We start from the raw sequence: 20,921 nt of genomic DNA, 5'->3' as shown, positions 1-20,921 counted from the left end.
TTCCCGTGGGTTGGAGATTCTTTTTCCTCCTCCGGTATAATAACCTACTGGCTTGCCATGTATAATGCCATGTAATGAATACCCCACAAACAAAACCATTGTTTTCATATTTCACCTGGCTTGGGAAATGTTAAGACAGTTTCTTACGACAAAGTTCAATGCCATATACTCGAAAAGCAAAGGTCGTGTGCTACTTAAAGCCAGTTGCTACTTTGTAACATTGGAACTCAAGGGTGCCTATAAATTCCTGAAAAGCGCGTCATTTTTTCTATACATGCAAAAAACTTTCGGGTGAATGTGGTAACATTGTAAACTCCCTGAAGTTTAAACTAAAATTTCTGAACTATAACATTATGCTATCGTGAGGTAGGTTATTACGAACCTGCATAAAATTACACCGATGCAGACATGCATGCCTGCTCTACAGATACAGATGCCTGCAACAGGTACATTTACATGCATACTTGCAGGCGGAAATGCAGGTAGACAGTGAGACAGCCACACGTGTAGACAGATGAAAATACATACACAGACAGGCAGAGTAAGATGATTTGGTATATTGTTACAAAATCTAGATTTAATGTAACACTAGGTTGACACAATATACGACGCTTGTGTATTTGATACACCTGTCTACTAGTACCAATTGTCTAGTCCTAAGGTAGTGTGTATTTGCGGCAGTTAGTATTCTAGAACTGTCGCAGATACGGCTATAACAAGGTATATTTCCTGCTTATAGCTGGGTTTTCTATTCCACTTACTTTGGGGATAATTTTTCAGTTACTGAACTAGCTACGGATACTTATGCGCACATGTGCAGTACCACACGTGCGTCCTTCAGGTATGATTATAATCTCAAACGATAGCTACATGGCTATAGTTTTGATTATTGCGTATGTCACGTGATCTCGTTATTGACCTGTTGTGGTACTATTTAAAAGACTTTTGTCAGCTTCGCACAACTGCCCACGTTGTATTGCTTAGGACAAGTGAAAGGGACTAGTGCTAAAAATAATAGAAAAGCGTGTTTTGACAACAGTGGTTTGCCTGTGTAGATATGGTCGGTAGGGCTTGTCGGCACACGATCAATCCGGGGTAGATATTTAACTACGGTAGCCGCATTACACGGGTAGCTGGACTAGCGCAGCACCGGACGCAGAGCGCTACATTTAATACGCTGTTGTTTTACGAACTGCAAAACTGTGAAGATGAATATTTTCAGAACGATTTTATTTGTATTATTTATAACATCAGTGTCAGCTTCGATATCTGACAAATTATTGCAGATTCCGCTGTTCGAAGTCGGAGAAATTTGGGTTACTGCAGTAACCAAGGTTCATGCAAGACTTTGGAACTATGTGATATCTATTTTGGACGTCACATCACTGCATTTTTACATATTTCTGGGTGTGTTTGGAATTCTTGGATTCTTTGGAAAAAAGCTGTTATTCGATCCATTAGATCGAGTTCGACTGCTTGGAGATATCGGATATCAAGCAGACGGAAAATGGGATATGAAAGAAATTGCAAACTCGGTGCGGAAAAGAAGGCTAGTTGGTGAAATTCCACCAGTGTACCCAAATGGCTGGTTTGGTTTAACAGAATCCTTCAGGATTAAGAAAGGAGAGAGCAAGAACATATCAGTATTAGGTAAATTGTATATCCATTTCCCTGTCTGCCTCTTTCTACTTCTCTCTCCTTTACATCATTGCCTCTTATTATTTTAAAACATGCCGATCGGTTCCGTGTAAATATTTTAGGCATCGACCATTTTATTTTTTGAGATGCCTTAGATTTTTCCCGGCCGGATATTTTTTTGTATTTTTTATAATTTGAAAACATTTTTTTCTCTCAACACTAAATAAGATGAGAAATAGTACAGATTGAGGAAGAACAATTGGAAACTAACTTTGTTCTTAAAGTTATGACCCCTCTTGATAGATTGCCCCGGTTGCATCTCTTTCTCTCTCTCTCTCTCTCTCTCTCTTTCTCTCTCTCTCTCTCTCTCTCTCTCTCTCTCCCCGAGATAGAAAATATTGTTTTGCTTTGTTTGTTATTTTTAATTTACCGAACAGTTGTTGTCGCAGACAATTGCTTTATACAACATTTTAAAAACACTAGCCCCTTGCTTCGTCCTTGGTTAAAAATTTGGACCTGGTGTTGGTTGTAAATAATGCGGAGGCGTGTTGGTTTGATTTCCCGAGCCTAAAATCTAAGCGTGTTCATTATGTGTGATGGGTTATTTCGTCTGGATTCGCATTCCTCTTCCATTAAACTCAATCACTAAATTATGTTTTGAAAATAGAAAAGGTGTAGTGCATAGTTGCTTTTTGTTGCTGTTGTTGTTGTTATTGGTTGTAATGGCATTTTAAACACATTATTGGCAATATCATGCCTAGAAAATAGGAGCCAAATGCCTTTTCCCATAATACGCGGAGGCAGGTGGTCCTGGCTGGCAGGGGCGGGTATCGTACCCGATACTCTGAGTCTACGTAGCCACCGCGTCCTCGAGTGTATGTATTTGTGTGTGTGTGTGTGTGTGTGTGTGTGTGTGTGTAACATAATGCAAGTTGAAGAATAGCATGTAAACTTTGGGAAAATGAATCCTTCAAAATAAATGTAAACATGAAGTACTGAATATAAGCTGCCGATGATAAGTATGTCGAAATTACAGCTTGTAGAAAAATCTATTTTATGCCATTCCATGCATAGATGAGAAATAACACCGACGGTTTTTGGCGTTCAAATTTAATGGCAGTGTTTACATAACTTCTTGTTTCGTGTATTAATTTGCTTTTCAAGAGCGAAGTTTTCAAAGGGACATAAAGAGGCGAGGCTTAGCTATCAAAACATTCGACCACCTCATTGGCCAATCAGTTGCCTTTACCCCTTGACAATCAGGAGAACAACTTGACTTTAAAATGAAGTAGTGACTTGTCATGAAATCACGATAAAAGTGTGTTTGGTGTGTCAATAAAGATAGATAACACGTACAAGAAAATTTAAACATCACAGAAAATGAACATAGCTTTTAAGCTATTTTGTATTTTGAAAAGTTTAGGTGAGACCGAATTTTTTTTATGTGAACTAGACGAAAAAACTTGATGATAATGTACCTCCCGGGAAAATCTAAGACTTTCTGAGGAAATGCGGTTTATAAATTGCACAGTTTTGATCTTATCTTTTACAGTATTTGAAATCTTTACCTTTCAGCTTTTATCATAAGTATGTTAATTTGGAATACTTTATATGTCTCGAGTTTACAGGTAATCTGTTCGTTTGTTTTGTCGATTATAAATGTTTACACTTTTGGAACTTTATTTTAATAATGGGCACCAGATTGCCAATATTATACTGACGCACCGTTAAATCCTACGTCATCAGCAGGGGGCCCCGATTGGCCGCGTGGTCTAAAGCGCTCTCCGTTACGGATTACTGCCATCTCACCTCTGTCTGCGTGGGTTCGAGTCTCAGATTCGGCCAATGTGGGTATGTGAGAAAGCTTGCCAGTAGCTTCTCGAGGGTCGGTGGTTCTTTCCTGGGATTTCCCGGGTTGTTCCTCCACCATTAATACTGGCCGTCATGTATAGCCTATCATGTGCTGAAAAATGGCGTTAAACCCTACAACAACAACAACATCATCAGCATAACAATGTCCCTCGGATAGAAGATTGTCGTGAGTCTTGCATATTAATCGTCCATATTAATCTTCCAACAAAGTTTAGTAGAGGATTATTATTATTATTATTATTATTATTATTATTATTTGTGAAAATCTTATGTTTGTTAACACAATACAGCCTTGGTTGTTTGTGTATTCTGCTTTGTCTCTTTCTTGTTGTCTTCGTGAGTTAGCACTCGTTTCACTTGACTTTCTTTTTCCCCCAGGCGCGTTCATCAGTAATAATTTTTTGTCGAAGCGTATCCACTAGCTCTTAAAATTAACACTAAATTAATACAAAGTTAATACTAAATTAATAATAGCTTATCAGTGACAAATGCTTAAACATGAATGTATCTATGACTTCACAGACTTGAAGATAAACAATTTTTAAAAAAAAAAATACTATAAGACGGTATAATCAGCGTACAGCTCTTCTTCCGTGTGTAAAGTTTGAAGAAGAAAAATGGCAAAACTTGAACTAGCATTTAACCACTGGCTGGGAGCGTATTTTGCGCATGATTATCATCGGATGCCTGGACTTTACAAACGATCTAACACATCACATAAAATTCTTTTCTTGCGTAGAACTTTCCCCATCCTTTTTTTTAGGCATGTATTACACCTGTTTCACCATGTTCTCCTTCCTTCAGTTAAACATATGTGACACCTGTTTGCGTATGTTCCCCATCAGTCGGTTAGGCAGGTATTAGATATGTTTGGTTTTGTTCCCCATAAGGGTTCCCGAGTGGCCAAGTGGTCTAAAGCGCTTACTGTTCCGGATCACTGCCATCTCACATCCGTCTGCGTTGGTTCGAGTCTCAGGTTCGGCTAATGTGGATACTTGAGCGAGAAAGCTTGCCAGTTTCTTCTCGTGGGTCTGTGGTTCATCCCGGGGTTTTCCAGGGTTCTCCCTCCACATTTATACTGGCCGCCATTTATAGCCAGTCTTATGCTGAAAAATGGCGTTAAACACTACAACAACAACAACAACAATAACAATTGTTCCCGACCTGTCGGTTAGGCAGGTATTACATATGTTTGGTGTTGTTCCCCATCCGTCAGTTAGGCCATTGTTACGCCTGTTTGGTCATGTTCCCCATCCGCCGGTTAGGCTAGTATTACGTCTGTTTGGTTATGTTCCCATCCTTCAATTAGGCTGGTTTTAGATCTGTTTGGGTTTTTTTTCCCCATCCTTCGGTTAGGCAGGTGTTACACCTATTTGGTTACGTAATATTATGCAATCGTTGGCAAAGTGTATACCCGCATCCTCCTCCACAGGCTTCAGCTGCTGACGGACCGTGTGTACCCGGAATCTCAGTGCGGCTTCAGGGCAGACAGGTCAGCAATAGACATGATCTTCTCCATCCGACAACCCCAGGAGAAAAGCAGAGAGCCAGATCAGCCACTCTACATGATATTCATCGACTTCACTAAGGTCTTCAACCTGGTCAGCAGGAAGGGCCTATATGAACTTCTCACAAAAAAACAACCTCCGCAACATGATAATCCCTTTCCATGCCGATATGAAGGGGTCAGTTCTGTACGATGGATCCTCCTCAGACTCCTTTCACATCAACAACAGGGTGAAGCAGGGCTGCGTGCTGGCGCCGAACCTTTTCGGGATCTTCTTCGACCTGCTCCTTTCCTACGCCTTCGACTCGTCCACTGCTTGCGTATATCTGCAGACCAGGTCCGACGAGAGGCTGTTCAACCTGGCACGACTGCGCTTGAAGACCAAAGTGATGTCGGTGCTCATCAGGGAGATGCTCTTAGCGGATGAAGCGGCTATAGTGACCCACACCGGGGATGCCCTCCAGAGACTGAGATACCATTTCTGTGATGCCTGCAAGCAGTTCGTGCTCACCATCAGTCTGAACGAGACAAACGTCAGCGTGCAATATGTCACCACTGCCCCTTCCGTCGAAATCGACGGTGTCACCCTGGAAGCAGTCAACAACTTTACTTACCTGGTGTCAACCATCAGCAACACTCTTGCTCGGTGTGAAGCTGGACAGAAGGCTTGGAAAGGCAAACACTATCAAGGCACGACTGATAAAAAGGGTTTGGGGAGAAAACGCGTTGACAGAGCACACCAAGATCCAAGTCTACCAGGCCTGAGTTCAAAGCACCCTCCTATATGGAAGTGAGACCTGGAGCACCTATATGAGGCAAGAGCGTCGTCCCAACCCCTTCCATATACGGTGCCTAAAACGCATCATGAAAATCAGCGGGCAAGACCGCGTTCCACACAATGAGATCCTGCAGCGTGCATGTATCCTCAGCATGTACTCTCTGCTGAGCAAACGCCGCCGTCGATGGCTGAGACCCGTCCAACGCTTGGAAGATGGAAGGCCGACAAAATACATCCTATATGAACAGCTGGCCACTGGCACCAGAAGAATCAGGCGTCCCTCACTCTGTTTCAAGGATGTGTGCAAGAGGGACATGAAGACATGCGACATTTCACCCGATATCTGGGAAATGCATGCCGAAGACCGAGACACCTGAAGACAGATGGTGTAAAGGCATAGCAGTCGCAGATATGGGAAGAGGCTAGAGAAACATGAGAGAAAGAAAAGCGCGGAAGCAACCACAGCAACTTAAACCTCTCAGGACGTCTGCACCAATAGGGACTGTCACTCGCGCATAGGCCTGCACAACTACAGCATATGCTGTCAAAACCCCAGAAACAGACGACGCTCCAAGGGCGTTATTCGCATGGTCTCTCTAGTCTGAGCCGCCAATGATGATGACACCTGTTTGGTTATGTAATATTATACAATACTCCCCGGTCAACTGCGTTCAATAACTCACCGATACCGTGTGAGTTAGGGACATTAGGTAATGGAATTGTTGTTAGGCTAGTGCAATTAATACAAAATTAGTGCAGCGATACGCCCAAAATCATATTGCGATATATTGCGTTAAAACAGACCCATATTTGCAACACGTATCGCAATACAGAAACTCTTACTTAACCACACAAAAAAATCAATATAACATTTGCTCCTTGAAAAATACAACATTTCTATTTGCTGTTACCTTGTAAGACTTCATATGGTAGTCAATTGAACATATAAAATTAACATACAGATGAAACAAGTCTACAAACACACTGCCATTTCTAGTTCGCCTTTGTTTTAATTAAAACTTCACAGCAGCATTGTTTCAAATGTCTCAACACATTTGAACTATCTTTTTATTTTGTTAACAAGACATTAAATACGTCACTAAATATTTTTCTTGCGGAAAATTGTTATCGACAAGGTTTGAAATAAAAACAGCCGTCTTTGCAGTAATTACGTCTCTTGCTGTAATAAAGAATCTCTCCGACAGCACGGAAGGTGCTGTTGTTGTTTTTTTTAGGGTTTAACGCCATTTTTTCAGCACAAGATAGGCTATACATGGCGGCCAGTATTAATGGTGGAGGAAGAACCTGGAAAAACCCCGGAAAGAACCACCGTCCCACGAGAAGCTACTGGCAAGCTTTCTCACATATCCACAAAGGCCGAGCCCGAGACTCGAACACACGCAGACAGAAATGAGATGGCAGTGATCCGTGACGGAGAGCGCTTTAGATCACTCGGCCACTCGGTTCCCCGCGCGGAAGTTGCAGGAATGCATGGCCTTTTCCAGGCTACTTGTGCCAGGAGTGGAATCTTATAATGCTGAGCTTTCCACTCTTTCAGATCCTTGTCCAACATTATTGGGGATTCGTTTCTTAGCAAGTCAAGATAACGCTTCACTTTTTAAAGTCTGGATTGATTACTGTTCATTTAGTGTCATTTGGAATAGGACACAAACATCTGAGGCAAAGTGATGTTTATAAATAAAAAAAATGCAACTGGAAAAACTATCCCCTGATATTGACATGCCCCCCTCCCATATTAAACTTTGGCCGAATACCGACTAATGGTACTGTTCACTGCGTTTTACATTCTCTTGCATTTTTGTGGTAAGCGTGTACAAGAAAATTGAAACATGATTCTTGAATTAAACTGAATTTTTTTTAAGGATACTACGATTTTTGTAAGATGAAAGTAACACTGCGAAGAAGTCACAGTACAGAGCATTTTTGTTCTGAATGTATTGCCAGAACAGCAGACCGGAAAATACCGGTATATCGTTGCACCGCTCCGGTGGCCCAGTGGGTAGTCATACCACACCGGCCGAGTCATACCAAAGATTTACAAAAATGGTACCAATAGCTACCTCGCTTGGCGCTCAATATTAAGAGGTTAGTTTTAGGACTGGTCGGCCTGGTGTCAGGATAATGTGGCTGGGTGGGACATCATGCCAAATGTCTGCGGCATGATGCCCCAGTGCTAGACATCACTACAAACTGCCACACTGCTGACATCGTAGCGATATGACTGAAAAATTGTTAAAAGCTACGTTAAAAATCCAAATAACACACACACACACACACACATATCGTTGCACCACTAAGGGTAGACTAATGCAGCTAAGCGCTTCAAAGTACTGAGTAAAACCGGGTCAGTTGGATGCACAAATCAGTTTCGAACATTTTTTAAAAATTATTCTTTTTTTCCCTCTTCTTTTTGTCTGTTTTACCATGGGTGCGTGTGCAAAGATCAGCAGTGAGAAAAAGGGAGGGTCCACCAAGCGGGCACATACGTTATGTTTGTCCTCACAGTAGCTAATGCTAATAATTTGAGGTAGCCTCGGCGTCCTCATCGAAATAGATCTAATGGAAGAAATACCCTTTAAAATATTATTTGTTTTATTCTGAATCAGGGGCTCTGTCATGCCAGGTGGTCTAAAGGGCCCTGGGTGAATGAGTGGCCTAAAGGACTTGCCTATACAGATTAATCTCACTAAAATCAAATCTCCACTTTCATACGTGAAGATCCGACATCGACCGCTTAGGGGCCATGTTCCTGTGAACTATAATCGCTAATTTTATGATTTGGTATTGTATCCTCGCGTTTGAAATACTGAGCAGTATCGTTGAAGATTATCAATGGGTGCCGAACGATTTGATTCATTTTTAGAGTTCTGCCAGCTGCATTTCCTTTAGTCGCAAACTTTACTAGCAGGCAAAGTCAAAATAAAACCACAGTATATTTTCATATCAGCTACAGTTGTAAAGATGCTTGTATAATATTTGTAAATAAGTTAAGACCTGGTGTGGGATTTTTGTAAGTTTCGGTGGCGCAACAGAAATATTGGTGACACATAAAATAAGAGGTATATCGGTGTAATACTGTACAGTGTGTGTGTGTGTGTGTGTGTGTGTGTGTGAGAGAGAGAGAGAGAGAGAGAGAGAGAGGTTTCAAAACATGGTTAGTCTTCAAGACATTAATTCAGTAGTAGTTTCCTTCCACTGCCGTATGACTTCTGACCTGCCGACATTTTTATTGACAACACAGCCAAGGGACACTATAACACCGAAATGCTAGTCTTGGATGCTAACTAAGATATGGTAACGGCACATTACAGGTTGTGGGCTATTTCCCCGTAAAGCTCGCAAACTTTGGTGCTCTTTACAAATGCTGTTTACTGTTGAACTCCTCCTCGCCAACCCATCCATCCCTGGGCTTGTGTTGTACATATTGAACAGGATGTGGTAAGTTAGAACAAATACTGCGGATCCGGCTGCAATAAAGTAACGTTTCGAGATTAACACTTACGACTATAGGTTCGTTTATTGGAGGTGGCGTCACATTGCAGATAACAAATGTAGTAATGTGTTTGGAAGGAAAGCTACACGTAAACACGAGAATTTATGACAGGACAATAACGTGTAGTAAAATACTACAGATAAATAGCTTGAAATCGAAGATAAAGCAACATTTTGTAATATAATTTTATTGCTGGAAATTTCAAATGGTGGCGTAATGATTTGTTAGAGAGAGAGGGGAAAAATCAGTACTGATGGGCAAACACCAGACCATTCATACATAGATCGGTATTCGGGATCGGTCCTAGTACAGTTACGAGTGAACCGCTGCAACGTAACCTAGTAACAACACATCCCAAATGTGTCTAGTATCACCAGTAATAACACACACACACACACATCGGCGTAGGTAGCTCTGTATCCTATTATCTGACAAATCATTAAAGGCTACGTTATTGTTAATCAAAGCGCTTCTTCTTATCCTTTCTTCCCAGGTGTACACTCAGGTGTATCTTCTTATCCTTTCTTCCCAGGTGTATACTCAGGTGTATCTTCTTATCCTTTCTTGCCAGGTGTATACTCAGGTGTATCTTCTTACCCTGTATCTACATGCATTTTATTTGTACTGCAAGTAACCTTTTTAAAAGTACAGTTAAACAGTTTGCCATATGAAGACTATCGGATTTGTCACAAATACAGAAGTGCACTTTGCATTAAAACACATAATACATGCCATTTGAAACGTGTATGTTTTGACCGAAAATTTTAAACTAAAAAACATTTAAAGATCGGTTCTTCTATTCTTTTGAAAAGACTGCATATTTATGCTGATGTGGATACCTCCGTTCTTCCTGCACTGAACTGCACTTCAGACTAGCGTGGGCAGGTGGATGTTTTACCGGGGGTGGGAGGGTGGGAGTGCTAAGAGTCGGCAGTGAGAAACAGTGACGGTCAGCCGACCGGAAAGACACGTTTTCTTTTTGGCCAAATACGGAACATGTCATTTAGTCAGGTGAAAATGGGAGACCCATCACTTCCACTCTGGAAATACTCAGGAAATAAAAAGATCATTAGCTTGAAATAAAACGTATATATGTATCATTCATGATCGAGTTCAATATGTAAAGTGTGGCAGTGGCGTTTTCACATCAATGATATATGTACATTTGGTCGAAAACATTTATAACTACTGACTAGATGTGTGTGGTATTACCGATCTAACAGTCTACCGCGGTAATTTTCCCTGTTGATACGTACTACGTTTCTGTTTCACTGTACCGGTACTTCGGTAGTTTTCATCAACATGGAATCTGTGTATATTCCCGAGTAACCTACTTACAGATGTAGTGGTTTTAAATCATGCTTTAATTTTTCATGATAAAATAATTGCAATAATTATTTTTTAATTACAAAATAGTTGTTATTGTCAGAAATTAATTTAAAGTAATACCAATATAATTATATTTACGAACGTTTAATCACATCTTTTACACATGTTGCGTATCCCAACATGGCAGCCGAAAGGACGTTGTGAAAGATATTTGGGCCAAATCCTACCTTTGGATACTTAACAAAATAAGGAAAAAGAAAACAAAAATGACATTGGTTTTGGTTTTTTTACTTACATAAACTAATGTGTTAAGTACATGTATTCCTGTGTAAGACCAAGAATCATCTTATGTTGTTTTCTGTTTGAATTTTATGTAATTTCTCTAGTCCACCAAATACGTTTGTGTCTAAGACGGCGTGTTTATTTTTTGAATTGGCCTCTGATAATTCTGTTAACCCGATGTTAGCATTCCACTTAAAGTTTCATTACCGGTTATATCAATATTCTTGCAAGTTAACTGCAGTTTTCAGTGTCAGTTTTTCTCATATTTATCAAGAATCCTTGTAGTGTCAGTGTTTTACAGGCTGTCAGCTATAGTGTAAGCTTAGTCAACCCTATGCTGTGTTTTACAGGCTGTCAGCTATAGTGTAAGGTTAGTCAACCCATGCAGTTTTATTTACATGCTGTTGGTTTTAATGTAAGCTTAGGCAACCCTATGCAGTGTTTTTACAGGCTGTCGGTTATAATGTAAGCTTAATCAACCCACCTTAGGTATAGTGAAATTAGATTACAACTTACACAACAGTTAATATACATATACCAAATCCATATGCTATATTGTAATGTTTTATTTTCGGGGTGGGTGGGGAGGACTGCAATTTTCTTTCGCGCCGAGATATAAAAAAAATGCAGTCGTCCCCACCCACCCTGAAAGTATTTGTTTCAGATAATATTATAGATAAACCTGAGCAAGATTTTTTTGTCTAGCTTGAATAGTTGACCCCTGCCCCAGAAAGTTAAATTGTTGGCCCCTAGTATAATTCCGGCATACCGTTGTGGGTATCGCGGGACGGTCAGAACTACCGCGCCATAACATTGTTCGCGGTACCCACCTCTGCATATGACTCTTAAACATTTACACCTCAGTTTAGTGGTAGTTGAGATAGTATTAATTGTTTTATGTTTTAGGATTTAACATGTGTCCCTTGCCCCCAAAAAGTCACGTCTGGTCAAGTGTCAATGTTACCAGTACCCAGTTTCAATTTGTTGTCCTGTAAGTTGTAAATAATAATAATAATAATAGAAACAGCAACAAAAATATATTGTGACCATTAAACCCTTCACACGTCTCTAAATATAATTGATCTTTTACTACTTGGCGCTCTTTAATTATTTTGACTAGAGTCACCTGACCTATCAAGAGGTCTAAAAAAAGTTGTGTCTATGTCATTTTATGAAAAACACTTCATTTAGACAGAAACGGCCCTTATATGTGCGGGGCCCAAGGCAGCAAGCGATGAGCGGGGCCCCAAGCAACAACAACAAAAAAAATGCATTTCGGAGTTGATTTCTGTCAGCAGCGTGGGAACCCTGCAGTGGCGTCGCTGGGGGGGGGGGGGGGTGCGGGGGTGCGGACCGCACCGGGTGACACCATCTCAGAGGGGTGACACCAAAATGAAAAATTGCAAATTTTACAGAGCACACACTGCTCGGTCTAGTCGGATTTCATAAGCGGATAACCGATCATAGTTAAATACATGACTAGCAGGCACAGCAGTGGCGTCGCTAGGGGGATGCGGGGGGTGCGGACTGCACCGGGTGACACCATCAGAGGGGTGACACCAAAATGACATTACTAAGGATTCTGTATGGTCTGTTACGGAAGGAGGACCGTGGGGGTGACACCATGAGCTACCGCGCTGGGTGACACCAACCCGAGTGACGCCACTGGGCCCCTGAAAGCGCGGGGCCCAAGGCGGTTGCCTGGTTCGCCTTGCCTTAGGGCCGGGCCTGCATTTAGACTAGTATTGTATTTTTCCAACGATCGCGTATTCGATTCATAGGTAAAAATATATGACCCTGTTTACAGCGCGCAATACAATGTGGTACATCATTATGGAATGTGGAGGTATTGTAGATAATATCAGAGGTACCCATTCATGCGAAAAGGTTGGTCTTCGATGTGTTTTTAAAGTATATGATATCGCATTCAATTTTTTTTTGTTGTTGTTGGCGGGGGGGGGGATCAAGTTTCGACCGGGAAAATGACATATTTAGAACATGTATGTGAGACCCTAGATTTCGGACACTTGGAAATATGTATTGCACTCAAACATCTTAACCAGTTTGAGCGATGGTAAAGACGTAACCAGGTTAGTATAGAAAATAATATGGATTGAAGCTGTTGATAAAAAAATGTAGCAGAACCGAAAGGCCGATATTTCGTTAGTAACAGTCCCCCTCCCAACACACACGTACAAAAACAGCCCCCCCCCCAACAAAAAAATACCATTAGAAAGCAAACAATATTACAGAATTTTGACACTGTAGAAAATATTTCGCATTTTTTTCTTCAACAGAACACGAAGCTTAAAAATATCACGTAAAATCATATTACTTGGGCTTAGGCTTTGTGAAGAAACAAAGAAACGCTTTGTTAAGGGTTAGTTGAAATCTCAGCTTTTAATGTTCCACGGTATTTGCTCTGCCACGCATGGGTTCGGTGTTTTGCAGAAGGGATTGGGGGTGGGGATGGGCGTAAAATTCAATAAAAAGTGTGGCGATTTTCCATGGTAAGCCGAGGAAGTTGCACGTGTTGTGCGTTGTTTTATGTCATGTTGAAAAATAGTTCCTAGATCAATGAGAGCATCAGTGTGTGATACTCATGGACATGCGTGTCCGTAGGAAAAACATCTCCACGTTAGGTGTTTGCAGTAATTGTGTACATGAGTGGTTTACAGGTAATTGACCCGCAGTTACTTATAGAGACCTTTTGCAAAGGTGCTCAATAGCTGACTGCTTTTCGTCAATAGATAGATTCAGTTACAAGAGCTCGTGCTTCTATTTGTATTGATCAGCATTTGGCAATAGTTAGGATTAGCCAGTTAACAATGCATGAATTTTCGAAGGGTTTATATGGTTGAAACGGTTGTCCTGCTGGGCTAGCCGCAAAAGCCGAGTGTATCCAAATTATTCTGGACTCCGTCTTGGTAATATAACACAGACTAATTAGCATCAATGGTGTCAGCGACCTATTAAAAAAGCCATTATGGTTTATATGTAGGAGTGTCATATATGCGGTCAAATTACAGACAAAAATTTACTTAGCTGAGTACAGTATACATCTATGACCTTTTTATGGACTGCCACCAACATACGTGTTGACTCAGATATGGGCTAGTTCCACGTTTCGGAGGTTGAACATTCCTCTTTCTCGGGTGTTATTTTTCACCTGTCTTTTCACTCTCGATCGCTTCATACGGTGTAGTATAGTCTTTGTAAGTCGTGTTTATAAAATTCAGCACATTCTTTGATACGCATGAATACCTTCTGTCCTAAGACAGCTGTATACCAACATTAAAAATTAAAGAACTTTATACCTGTTTCATGTTTACGTGCATGTGGCAAAAGCCGCGATTAATGTTTAACGCCTGCAATTTTAATTATACCATTTCAATCACGTCAACCTCTCTCACTTATTGTCATTTTATTTATTTATTGTTTTGGCATCCAAACATAGGTTATTTATTCGGACCGCTCCGATGGCCTAGTGGTTAGAGCGTCCGCCTCGGATGCGGAGGTCGCGGGTTCGAACCTTGGCCGAGTCATACAAAGACTTACAAAAATGGTACGAACAGCATCCTCGCGAGGCGCTCAGCATTAAGAGGTTAGTGTTAGGACTGGTCGGCCTGGTGTCAGGATAATGTGACTGGGTGGGACATCATGCTACATGTCTGCGGCATGATACCCCAGTGCTAGGCATCACTATAAACTGTCACACTGCAGACATCGTAGCAATATGACTGTAAAATTGTTAAAGCTACGTTAAAAATCTAAATCACACACACACACACACACACACACACATATACGATAGGAAGATATTGCTGTAATAAATGATAATTGATGAATGTGATGATTGATAGCAGCACGAGTGGGTGTGAATAGTCTGTTTAGTATAGACCCTGTGACCTCCTCTGCTTGCTTTATGACGACGACTGCTGGAGTAGGAGCCGCAGTGGCTCAGTGATTAGCAATCTGGACTCGTGACCACAAGGGTTCTGGTCGAATCTTACCACAGGAACGGACCAGGTCAGCTATAGCTTGGGTTGTGTCACGCTAAAACCAAACAGTATGTATGTATGTATGTGTGTGTGTGTGCATGTATGTATGTTGGTTTTTTCTTCTTCACCGCAGCTGAATAGACCCAGTAAAAGGTTACAAAAACACACCAATCGATTAAGACGAGACTGTCTATGCACGCATGTAAACCTGTTACACTGGTATGTATACGTGCTGAGATTGGAGTTTCTGGCTCATAAAGGCGCGCAGTTTCAAATATCCAAAGTGATTGTAACACTGCCATACTGCGGACATCGTAGCGATATGGCTGAAAAATTAGAATTGTGAAATTGATGACATGTTGTGTTACTACCACTTACAGCACAAATAAATAGGTCACTTGACCTATATTTTACATTTTGCAGACGTTGATTTTATACTCGTGACCACATGAGTTTTAGGCATGCTGTATTCATACCGTCCAACCTGGTGTGACGAAACTTGGTTAGTGGATACTTTCTTCATCCTAACCGCAAAAACAGGTATATATAACCTGTATTTGATGCTTCAGTACCTTTGTTTATTCATAGATTTTTTTTTCTCCTATGCTATATACATCATTGTCTACTTATAACACTTAGAATCGGAAATGTTGTTGTTGTTCTAGGGTTAAACACCATTGTTCAGCACAAGATAGGCTATACATGGCGGCCAATATAACTGGTGGAGGAAGAACCCTGGAAAACCCAGGGAAGAACCACCGACCCACGAGAAGCTACTGGCAGGCTTTCCCACGTACCCACGCTAGCCGAGCCTTGGACTCGAGCACACGCAGACAGAGGTGAGATGGCAGTGATCCGGAACGGTGAGCGCTTTAGACCACTCGGCCACTCGGGGCCCCCAGAATTGGAAATAAATACGTCTATTCAATGGTCAGCTTTCCATATTGACAGCCTATGCATTTTATATTATGATAGGTTACCCTCAGCAGTCTGTGTGTACATTGTACATGTATGTTTTTCATGTGCGGCCTCATTGTAGTAGTTGATCGAGATAATTATTGATGCATGAACTGTGCTTGTCACTCCAATGTTAGCCAAAAATCTGAAACTTTCACCCAGTAAAATCAAGTTTCTAAAAGCGAATATTGTATGTAACTTTTAGAGACGATTTTATGAACAGTGATAAGCAACAAAAATCTGTTTTTATGAACCCATTACAATACCTCTTTTACTAATTATAATTTTTTCTGCTAAATAGTTTTTAAAATATTTATTTATTTTTTATAACTTTTTTTTAATCTCGCAAGCTAGGTCATAATTTTAGTATTTTTATTTTTGTTTATGTATTATTTTATTCGCTAATGTTTTGGGGCGAAAGGATCATACGGGTAGTACTTGAATAGATGCCAGTAAAGAAGCACACAAATGGATTAACTAAATAAATAAATAATTTAAACAAAATATTGCATTAATAAATTAAAAGGTTTGAAAAAATTTATTCATTGCACCGATGAATGCGTCATTTTTAAATGCATCTTAGACAGGAAAGCTATTAAATGTTTTGTCGTATCAAAAACATAATCTTATTCACATTTGTATGCGATGTCGCAAGAATTATTTGACTTGCAGAATGAAAAAAAAAACGTCGATAAGATGCTACAGCTTCCGTCATCACTGAATTTCGGTAGGTTTCGATATAAACGAAACCTTTTAATGCTCAGAGAAGTGTTTATTGCAACAAAATGAAAAGCAGGGGAAAACAAGAACTGTAGTCGAGTTACACACTGATTCCAACATCTTTATGGCTGTTTTTCTCATTTTCTTAAAGTCTTAATCAGTATTAACCTAGTAATTAAAAAGATAATAATACACTTATCTTTAACAATATGAAGAAAAAAAATAATTGTTCCCGAAATCTTTTTCAAAATGGCAGTGACTGACACACATTAAATGCTTTCTTCACACAAAAGACAGGGGATGCTCCGACTAGGAAAGTAGACGGTTGAAATGTCTCTTGTTTGTTGATTGATTGAGAGTCGCTGCGCCATTGGGTCCAACTCGGCCATTTCTGCGAGGCAAAAATACGCGTCGGATGTATGTCAGGGATGTAATTTACAAAATAGAACATCTATTTGTTCGTTTGAAATTTTCTTCGGAAAAACAAAACTGCAGTTTATTTGGACCACCTCGGTTATTTCTGCGATTGGCTTTGACTGAGAAGTTACGAATGAAACATTATGATGCATTCACAAATTCTTGGTCGCTAACTGTTTCGCAAATAGAGATGATCCGAATGGCAGATATAGGCATACATTCCAGGTATGATCCGTAGGAGAATACGGAACTTCAAGGTTAAACCTACGGATTATACCGCGAATGTATGTCGATACTTGCCATTCGGACTATCTCGGCTATTTAAGAAACAAGAATTATCTGAGAAATTATGGTTAATCCTACAGCCAATTCAGTCGTAGCAGAGATAATCCAAATAGTTTGGGTTTCTTTTTGGCGGAAAAATCTCAGGCGGACAAAATGTATATTTTTATTTAAAAAACTACTGCGCCCAGAGACATTCGATGCATAATATTGTCTAGCATAAGTAGCCGAAGTTGTTCAGAATGCCGTACGAGTTGCCTCAATTTTTCTAATGTGGCTGCCCTCTGCACTTTTGCATAGCGTAAAGTACGTGTACTGGCATTTGAACTCACTGCACGTATTTGAATTGACGCGTTACTAATGAATAAATTCACTTCCAAACATGTTAACCTTATTTACACATGAACTTGACTGTGCGAGTTTAAATATGATGCAATTTGTTTTTTTATTTTAGTGTAGGACAAAGAAACCATTAATGTAAGGATTTTAGTACATGCTCAGTAACACAAGAATGTTTGCAGACATAAAGAATTTTGATAACGCACAGCAAAATAAATTTACTGCTCCCTTTATCTTGGATCCTTGTTGACACATTTTAATACAGGGGTCAAGGTTTCTTTTCAAAAAATAGTTTTCACACGATGTTCCAAGCGTACACATCGAATCCATAGTGACACAGCGTTTGGAATGATTTAAAACATAAAAAGTCTAGCGCCGGCATTGAATTTTTTAAAAACATTTTACTGTTTCATGCCTGAAAAGGAGTTACTTTGAGATCAGTTATATCTGTCAAATAATCCGAGACATTGCAACTATCAATTTTTGCTTACTAAACATGGGCTGGATTATGTAATAAAGTCACCGTCTCTTTATCTGATGTTCCCCATTTCATTTAGAAATAACAAAGTCAGCTTCATTGTAAATTAATTTAGTCTATTTTAATTTATTTGTACTGTTTTGATCGTTTTGGTGAACAAGTAACGTTTTGCCTGATGGGCCCCGAGTTGCCGGGTGGTATAAAGCGCTCTCCGTCACCTCTGTCTGCGTGGGTTCGAGTCTCGGATTCGGCCAATGTGGGTATGTGAGAAAGCTTGCCAGTAGTTTCTCATGGGTCGGTGATTCTTTCGGGGTTTTACCGGGTTCTTTCCTCCACCATTAATACTGGCCGCCGTGCATAGCCTATCGTGTGTTGAAAAATGGCGTTAAACCCTACAACAACAACAACAACAACAACGTTTTGCCTGTCCACGATGGTTACTCAGATGGATGGTTTTCTCCGTGATACGAAATACAGTCAGGTACTTCACCTTTTTCACCTGGTCTCGCTTTGGTGAATTTTACAGAATGGTTGCACCTGTAGAAGTAAACAACTGCTGAGTCCGTGTTTTTAATTAATTTGCTGTATCAACAGTAACAGATTCACAAAATTAAAATAAAAAGCATATTTTGACGTCGAGGATCCGTGGGATTAAGTAGCAACTAAACAAAATTGAGTTTTACAGCAATACTGAACAGTGAGAAAAAAGTGGGAATTAGTTGATCGGGTGGCATCAGGTGGGTTTGATGTTGAATCTTCTACGTGCCTCTGATCAGGAAATAAGAACGCGTTATCTGACACCGCCGCTTATAAATAAGCAATTAGTTTATTTTATTGTGTTTGCCAATGTAATTGACTTGTTCTGGTGGCAGAAAAAAATAAAGAAAAGAAGAGGAATGAAAAGAATTCGTACCGCATTAGGTCCTATCATAAGTAGGTAGTTTCTGAGCAGCTCCGATGAGGGTGAGATATTTTGATTGTGGCAATGCGTCAAAAGATGGGGGAAGGTGTGTGTGTGTGTGTGATTTGGATTTTGAACGTAGCTTGAACAATTTTTTAATCATCCCACGTCAGCAGTGTCGCAGTTTATAGTGATGTCTAGCACTGGGGCAAAATGCCGCAGACATGCAGCATTATGTTGCACATAGTCACATTATCGTGACACCAGGCCGACCAGTCCTAACACTAACCACTTAATGCTGAGCCCATTGTTATAGATCTTTGGTATGACTAGGCCGGGGTTTGAACCCGTGACTAGGCCACCGGAGCGGTTCACTCAGTATTTTTAGCGAACGATTATCACGCGCTTGACCTTCATCACATCGCAACTTCCAAAACAGTGTTACTTATACTCGTGTTGAGGAGAACAAAATACGGACAATACTTGGATTTTCTTTTGCATAAGTTTCTTTTTAACACACATATACACATACTGATAATGCGTGTGTGTGTGTGCGTCTGTGTGTATGTGTGTGTGAGAGAGAGAGAGAGTTATATATATGTTTACAAATTATGGAGAGTACAATCATATTTCATTGTCAAAAATTCCTGGCAATCCGAGTTCTATAAATCACTAAATGTATTTTGTTCTTATTTTAGTTCATTTATTTATTATTCTTTCTATGTATATTTTTGCTGTTATCGAAAAACAGTCTTTAGGAGAAATAAAGAAAAAGAATTTATAGATCGACATTAACATATTCGTTGCATCCATTCAAACAAAATGAGATTCATGCATATGGACGTTCACCTGTGTACCATCAGCTTTGTGGGTAACAAACCCGCACCCATTTATAACGAATCCGTCGTTAACAAATAGATAGAGTTAGTAAATAGCAGACATAAATATGCTATGGATAATATATATAAGTATGCTAAAGACAATAGAAATAAGTATGCTAAAGACAATAGACTTCAGTATGCTAAAGACAATAGACATAAGTATGCTAAAGACAATAGACTTCTGTATGCTAAAGACAAGAGACATAAGTATGCTATGGACAATAGACTCAGTGTGCTAAAGACAATATACTTCACTATGCTAAAGACAATATACATAAGTATGCTATGGACAGTATTCATAAATATGCTAAGGACAATAGACGTCAGTATGCTAAAGACAATATACATAAGTATGCTATGGACAGTATTCATAAATATGCTAAGGACAATAGACATAAGTATGCTAAAGTCAGTGGACATAAGTATGCCATGGACAATAGACATAAGTATGCTTAAGTCAGTAGACATAAGTATGCCGTGGACAATAGACATAAGTATGATATGGACAACAGAGATAAGTTTGCCATAGACAATAGACTTATGTATGCCATGGACAATAGACATAAGTATGCTAAAGACAATATACAAAAATGCCGTGGACAATAGACATAAGTATACAATGGACAGAGACATAAGTATGCTAAAGACAATATACATAAGTATGCTAAAAATAATAGACATAAGTATGACATGGACAATAGGCATAAGTATGCCATAGACAATATACTTAAGTATGCCATGGACAATAAACATAAGTATGCTAAAGACAATATATATAAGTATGCTAAAAACAACAGACATAAGTATGCCATGGACAATCCGAGTTCTATAAAACACTAATATATTTTGTTCTTATATTAGTTCATTTCTTTATTATTATTTATTATTCTTTCTCATGCACATATATATTCACCTGTGTACCGTCAGCTGTGTGGGTATCAAGCCCGCACCCATATATAACCAATCCGTCGTTAACAAATAGAATTAGTAAATAACAGACATACATATGCTATGGATAATATACA

At 39.8% G+C, this 20,921-nt stretch overlaps 1 protein-coding gene across 2 annotated transcripts in view; it reads left to right on the top strand.

Moving 5' to 3' along the window:
- The window catches only part of LOC149777735 (cholesterol 7-desaturase nvd-like), an 88,547-nt gene that overhangs the window by 5,915 nt on the left and 61,711 nt on the right, over positions 1–20,921 (top strand). The window contains exon 1 of one of the 2 annotated variants that reach the window (XM_089938781.1): positions 550–1,650. The exons of the other annotated variant lie outside the window; for it this stretch is intronic. Coding sequence (XP_089794907.1) covers positions 1,209–1,650 — 442 coding nt within the window. The 5' untranslated portion in view covers positions 550–1,208. Of the gene's footprint in view, positions 1–549; positions 1,651–20,921 lie in introns of those variants that run through there. 2 annotated transcript variants of the gene reach the window in all.

This window comes from Sinohyriopsis cumingii, chromosome 17 (genome assembly GCF_028554795.1).
Source record: "Sinohyriopsis cumingii isolate HCF-2022 chromosome 17, ASM2855479v2, whole genome shotgun sequence".
Taxonomy (NCBI): Eukaryota; Metazoa; Mollusca; class Bivalvia; order Unionida; family Unionidae; genus Sinohyriopsis; species Sinohyriopsis cumingii.
Note: the sequence above shows the minus strand (reverse complement) of the source record. Positions and strands in the feature narration are given on the sequence as shown.